The 6,878-nt window shown below is 35.9% G+C and overlaps 1 protein-coding gene across 1 annotated transcript; it reads right to left on the reverse strand.

Annotated features, from left to right (window-relative positions):
• Nucleotides 1-2,411: 2,411 nt before the first annotated feature.
• Nucleotides 2,412-3,799, reverse strand: LOC121267955 (pentatricopeptide repeat-containing protein At3g13160, mitochondrial-like). The gene has a single exon (XM_041172052.1). It carries the CDS (start codon nt 3,704-3,706, stop codon nt 2,567-2,569), a length of 1,140 nt encoding a protein of 379 aa, XP_041027986.1. The 5' UTR covers nt 3,707-3,799; the 3' UTR covers nt 2,412-2,566.
• Nucleotides 3,800-6,878: the final 3,079 nt, after the last annotated feature.

Consider the following 6,878-nt stretch of genomic DNA (forward strand, 5'->3'; position numbering starts at 1 on the left):
TGAACCAAACTTAACTCATCTTAACTCATTTCAAACTAATCATTGATGGGACCCATTAGTCTTCAACTCCCTATAAAAAAATTAAACTTATCTCAACCTACTTCATACATTTCAACCTATAAAGTAAAATCCATCTCAACCTAAAAAAGTTAAACTCATCTAAATGGAATCCAGAAAATACTACTATTCGCAACTCATCTTAACATCGAAATGTAGACAGGGTAGTGATGGGCTTGGTTTGACATAAATGAAGGCCCTTGGAAGTGCGGGCAGCTTTGAACAGCTAGAAGAAAAAAAGAAGAGAGAGAGAGAGATGAGGACATTCTAGATAAGGATTTCCTCTTTAAGATAGTCTAGATAAGGACATTCTAGATTAGGGTATTCATCTTATAATGTAATATCTTCAGTTGTTAAAGAGTTAAAATTGCTGTTAATGATGAAAGGTTAGATCTGCCTTCTTGTCAACAGGAAATAACAAAATCCTCATTACTACAATCGTGTCAACAGTATCCTTATAATTAATACATATTAATATTTGGGCCTCATAAATTCAATCTATCAATCACCGACCCGTGGCTGGCCCAAGTGGTAAGAGCGAACTTGTGTGCAAGTGCCCCATGTCAAAAGTTCGATTCGTCTTGGGATCAAATTGTGAATCAAGTGGGAGGGGTCCTGATGGTGGATTGTTGTGCTAGTCTCTTTGGAGATTTAAGTTTCATGGATGAGTTCTAAGGGCTATGCCATGGGGTGACTCCCCCGTCATTAAAAGTAAAAAATAAATTCAATCTATCAGTGGCTTTAAGTTCTCTTTTCATTGCACTAAATCTGTTGGCAGTCCGTTGATTATGTGAATAGCAGTAACAAAAAAATCTGGCCAATATTGATTTGGTGGTTGGTAGTTAGTAAGCAGAGCTAACATTGTCTTCAAAGTTGTCTTAGCTTCCTTTCAGTCAGACCATTCTTTTGGGATATATGAGGGCAGCGTTTTGGATGGATTATACCACAATTTCAAAAATGTTTGAACTTTTTTTTAGGGCATTATACTCCCTCCCCCGATCAGATTGGAGCTGTCTAATGTTGTGGATGGATGATTGATTTTCAACCATTAGTTTGAATATGATGAATTGGTTGACAGATCCCAGAATTAAATCACCACACTACTGTCCACTTTGCATTGTATCTCCTAGTAGCAGGCACAACATTCTTCTTGTTCATTCGATCCTGTATTTTTTCACCATTCAGAAAACAACCCTTCTCCGACTCATCAAACATTGAGACCACCCATTGAAATCAACCACAAAATGCCTCCTCAATAGCTGTGTATTATAAAATACCAAATCTAGTACTAAGGACAATTTCTACAGCAAGTCCTTTAAAGTCTCATCAACCAAATCAAAATCTTTGGAGTTCATAAAAGCTCCCAACAGTGCATTGAATGATAAGACGGAAACTATGGCTGCAATTCCGTTGAGGCATTACATCAAACACTTTTTGGGCATGTTCCACATTTCCATGTAAAGATTTGAGACAGACCGTGAAGCCGTCTTTGGATATATCCGCAGAGTCTTGTATCAGTCTTAAAGGATCTTTAAATCCCATTTGAAGTGTGAAACCGATTGAGCTCAGAGGACTTGACAAGGCACAAAATGCTTGTGAACAATTGTCATATTGCTCGGTTGGATGAGAACAAAGGTAGCAAAAATGAAGGGAAGGCTTTGGGGTTATTGGAAGGATTAGTAGCTATGTGGCAAAATAAGCCTGGAGATCAACCATCAATAAATAGTGTGTTCTTTCATCACCTTAACAAAGCAACGTTTATTTTCTCTTTGCTTGTAATTTCAGAAAACTTTATGGTGAAAACATGCAGTTCAACATTCCTCGATTTATGATTTTTTTTTTTTTTTAATTATGAAATTCTAATGGCATTTTTTTCTTATGTTGCTGGTTTCCCTTGATTACATTTCCTAGCTTCCATGGCATTTGGGGGTTCAAAAATCATTAGCTATTATGCGTTGGGCATACGATAACAAGATCGCTCCAATGTGCAAGATAACTCTATCTTGTGTCTCTTGCAACTCAAACAATGGGAAAGAAGGAGCAATGTGAAAAGAGTTCAGAGGAGCATACATTTATGAGAAATCCTCTTTTTTTTTTTTTTTTTTTGACGAGTCACATTTACGAGAAATCATAATAATGTGACACTGAAACTAGGTCCATGGATAAACACTAAGCTCACAACCAAAAGGATTCTAGCCTAACTCTGACTCATCAAGGTGGCTCAGGACCTCAGGTACCTTAAACATCCCTTCTTACTCCTAGACAATGTGGTCCGAATGTTTCTTCAACAATTATCAAAATATTATTTTTCAAAATGTCAATGGTGATTCTGCATTATCTATTACAAACAGCACTTTGCCCATTGGATTTTTCATGAGTTCAGATGTTCTATCAGCAAGAAAACATAGTCCATAGACTAACATAATCTATAGGAAAAACAAGAAGACTATCTAAGAATAGGAGTACAGTCTTAATTCAAACAAAATAGCGAAAGAAAAAGCACATTGTACTACTCATCCGAAGGCAATGTCAGATTATAACGACAGTACCTATTGGTCTTCCCATATAGCACAAGCTCCTTTGCTTCCTCAATTTTAGACTCCTTAACAAGTGCATCCACCACAAGCTGCAATAACGAAATATCAACGAGCAGCTTCCCTTCAAAAACGTCCTTGCACAGCTCAAATGCAAGGTCCACTTCACCCTTTTGACAAACAAAAGGAAGAAGCAGCTCAAAAGTCCTTTTATACGGGGAAAGATCGCTCTTCCCAATATCCTCATAACACCGCTTAGCTTCCTCCAAACTCCCTTCATTAATATATCCTTTGATCAGAGCATTGAAGCTAAACACATCTGGCTTGACTGACTTCTTCTTCATTTCTTCAACTAAATCAACCGCCTCTTTGGTTCTCTTCTCCAAGACCAAACCATCCAGTTTAGCATTGTAGCTTCTAATATCAGGAATAATATTCTTCTCCTCCATTCGCTTCCATATTTTCTCGCCATCTGAGAACCGACCGTTCCTATAAAACCCACTCAAAATGGTATTGAATGTAATCAAATCTGGGTCCACGCCCTTCTTCTCCATCTCATCCAACATTGAAACGGCCGAATCAAACGATCCCATCTGACAAAATGAATTAATAAGCGTATTATAGGAAACCAAATCCGGTTCAATCGACAACTTCTCAGGCAACTCCCTGAAAATCCCATCAACCAAATCAAACCTCTTAGAGTTCACGCAAGCTCCCAAAAGGGCATTGAATGATAAAACCGTGCGCTTGCAGTTCCTCTCCGCCATTTCGTCGAACACTTTCTGGGCATGCTCGAACATGCCTGATTTTCCGTAAAGAGAAACGAGTCGGACCGAGAAGCCTTCTTTCGAGATATCCCTATATTTCTTCTGGTCTTCAAGAATCTCTTCGATCCAGTTGAAGCATTTCGCCGAAGCGAGGCGGCGGACTACGGTTTCGTATAAGCCGGTTCGGGTGCGGAAGCGTTCGTGCTCGGAGGACTTCTTGAACTTCTCGACGACGCGTTTGAGGCTTCGGTCATTGTAGATATCGACGGCCACGGACTTGACGACAGATGGGGACTTGCGCTGGAGGGAGGTGGAGAAAGAGCGGCGGAGAAGGTTAGAGAAGGACATCGTTTCGGGCCTAGAAATGAGAAGACGGTGCTGGTAGACGCTGGGGGAGTGAGGTCGTAGGGTTTTACGAAGGTGATATGTGTCTTATGCGTATGAACGGTGATCCTCGTTTAAAATTGTAAAATGGAAATACATTTACGGCATTATTCGATTAGAAAAATGATGTTTCATGTTTTTAATTCACGACTGCATAATAAAATAATTTTCCTTTTAATTCCAATATACCAAAGTAAAAATAGCTTTAAAAAATTAATGATTTTTATTTGACTTTAACATTTTTGCTTAAATATAATTTCAAGTCGAATGTGGCCTCGTTTGAGAATCTATCTCATCTTATCTCAATCTCAAACATCACTTAAATATAAATATTTTTTAATTTCAAATTTTTTACTTTTTCATATAATCATTATAATTTTTTTCAAACTTCCAAATAAAACACAAAAAACAATTCAACTTTTTTAAATTTCAAACAAAAAATAATATTTAAATAATACTTTAATTTTATAATATTTTCTAATTAGTTATTTCTCTCTTATTTCCTAAAACTCGATAAAATATTTTATCTCAAATTATTTCACTACAATTTTCGAACCTATTTTATCTCAAATTATTTCACTACAATTTTTGAACCATTTTACTACTAGAAGTGTAAATATTGAAGTTTAAATGGTTTAAGTTCTTTTTGGTATTCACATATTAGAGGCCGGATTCTTTTAAGGGTAATGCTAGCGGGCCGCCAAGCGTTTACTGCTGGGCATACCGCTAGTGTAAATATTTTTTTATTTTTTTATACACTTTTTTAACATCCTTAACTATTAAGAAAAAAATTTAAAAAATATATAACTCCATTAATATCCACTTCCTCAATCATTAAGCAAAAAACAAAATAAAAAATAAAAAAACTCAAGCTGTAACTTTTAGCGGTAACATTGAGCGGGTTAACTAGCATTTTCCTTATTTTAATAGAGCCCTTTCAACCAATTAACAAGTTTTCTCTGTTGTTTTGCAAGCGGGAAAGTAAAAGAGATACTTTCTGGTTCTTCTATTTTAGCCACTGTCTTAAATGTGAAATACTTCAACCACTTCTTTTATGAGTCCAAAGGAGTTATTGATAAAAAATCTTATGTCGAGGCACCAAAACTAAATGGTTTGATTGATAAGAAATGCCGACATTTATCAAATGTAGCTCCTCATTCCTTATGTTTCCAAGCCTTTCTGCCTTTACATTTTTGGGTGAATGTGTTTTGACTACAACTTACTTGATCAATAGAACTTCTTCTACTCTTTTATTTAATAAATCTCTATGTGAACTTCTCTTTTTCGTTCCTCCTTCATATTCCCACCTTAGACTATTTGGCTGTCTTTGTTTTATTTCCACCCTATCCAGAAATCATTTTAAATAAGATCCAAGAATAGGTCGATGCATTTTTCAAGGGCATCCTTATGCTCTTAAAGGATCCAAGCTTTATATCTTGACACAGGCTCTCTTTTTGTCTATCTGGACGTGGTTTTTCATGAAACTATGTTCCCTTTCCAGTCTTGCTGTTCTTCATCGCTTCCAAATAATCCCAAGCACATTTCTCCAGCTTTACATCTTCCTATTCCAGGTTTTCCTTTTGTATAGTCGTCCCCTTCTATTTCCAATTCAACTAACACACAGTTCTTCTTCCTCTCCTTCCAATACTCAGCCTTAGCTTCCTTCTTCCATTATTTTCTCTCATATTGATATTGTTTCTGCTTCCTCTCCTATTTTTTTAGCCCCAATTCAACAATCTTCTAGAATCAGAAGGACACCCTCCTACTTCCAAGACTATTGTTAGTAATGGGTACCCCATGACCCATGTAGTGTCCACATGGGTGGGGAGTTATGTGGTGCCTCGTCCCTCATCAAAGACTAGGTAAGGTTCTGTAGTGTCAAGGATGTTGGCCAGTCAACACCAACAGGAATTGTTAGGCGTTTAGTAATCCTGATAGAAGTACACGTATATGAAATTTAACTGATGATAACACAACAAAAATATGAAAGGAACATGTTGTAGAAACAATTTAAACATGTATGTACACTTACGAAAGGCACAAGGTACCTACGACGGGTACTAGTATTAAGATGGATCCCAATCTCCTTAGTCAGGACTCAGGTGGGATTGAATCTTCTTCCTTAGGCATCATGCTAGGGTCTAAACTTGTATCAAAATCTATGGTCTCAAGAATGAAACCATATGTAGCTTAGGCAACTATGACAATTTCATTATTCTTAGTATGGGTACCCCATGACCCATTTAGTGTCTACATAGGTGGGGAGTTATGTGGTGCCCAGTCCCTTATCAAAGACTAGGTGAGGTTTCGTGATGTCAAGGATGTTGGCCAACCGATCAACACCTAGAGGAATTGTTAGACGTGTAGTAATCCTAATGGGAGTACACGTGTATGAAATTCGGTTGATGATAATGCAGCATAAATATAAATGGAACACACCGTAGTAACAACTTAAACATGAATGTACACCTAAGTCTTAAAAAAACTAGAGGAAAAAAAATTGGGAGTCCTCTCTCTATGAGGTGAGACAATCTTTGCGCTGCAACGAGAGATCTCTCACACATGGTTTGTAGAGAGGATTAGACATGGAGGAAGACCTCCAAAAGCAATGGAAAGGCTGGACTCTAACGGAACAGGAGATAGAACAGTGAGGTTAGAGAATGTTGCGTTAGAATCGTAGTAAAAATAGCTTTAAAAAATTAATATTTTTTATTTGATAGTTGTATATAATTTGTGTCACATCAATAACTTTATCATTTTTGTTTAAATATAATCTCAAGTTGAACACGACCTCCTTTGAGAATCTATTTGATCTCATGTCTTTCTTAAATATTATTTAAATATAAATATTTTTTAATTTTCAATTTTTCAACTTTTTTATATAATCATTATAATTTTTTTAAACTTTCAAACAAAATACAAAAAATAATTTAACTTTTTCAAATTTTAAACAAAAAAAAGTTAATTTTATAATATTTTTTATATACCTATTTCTCTCTCATTTCCTAAAACTCAATAAAACATCTTAACTAAAACTATTTCATTACTATTTACGAATTTTTTATTTCATTACATTTCTCAAACAAGGTGTAAATATTGAAGTTTAAATTGTTTAAGTTCTTTTTCGTATTCACAT

Source organism: Juglans microcarpa x Juglans regia, chromosome 5S (assembly GCF_004785595.1).
Source record: "Juglans microcarpa x Juglans regia isolate MS1-56 chromosome 5S, Jm3101_v1.0, whole genome shotgun sequence".
Lineage (NCBI taxonomy): Eukaryota > Viridiplantae > Streptophyta > Magnoliopsida > Fagales > Juglandaceae > Juglans > Juglans microcarpa x Juglans regia.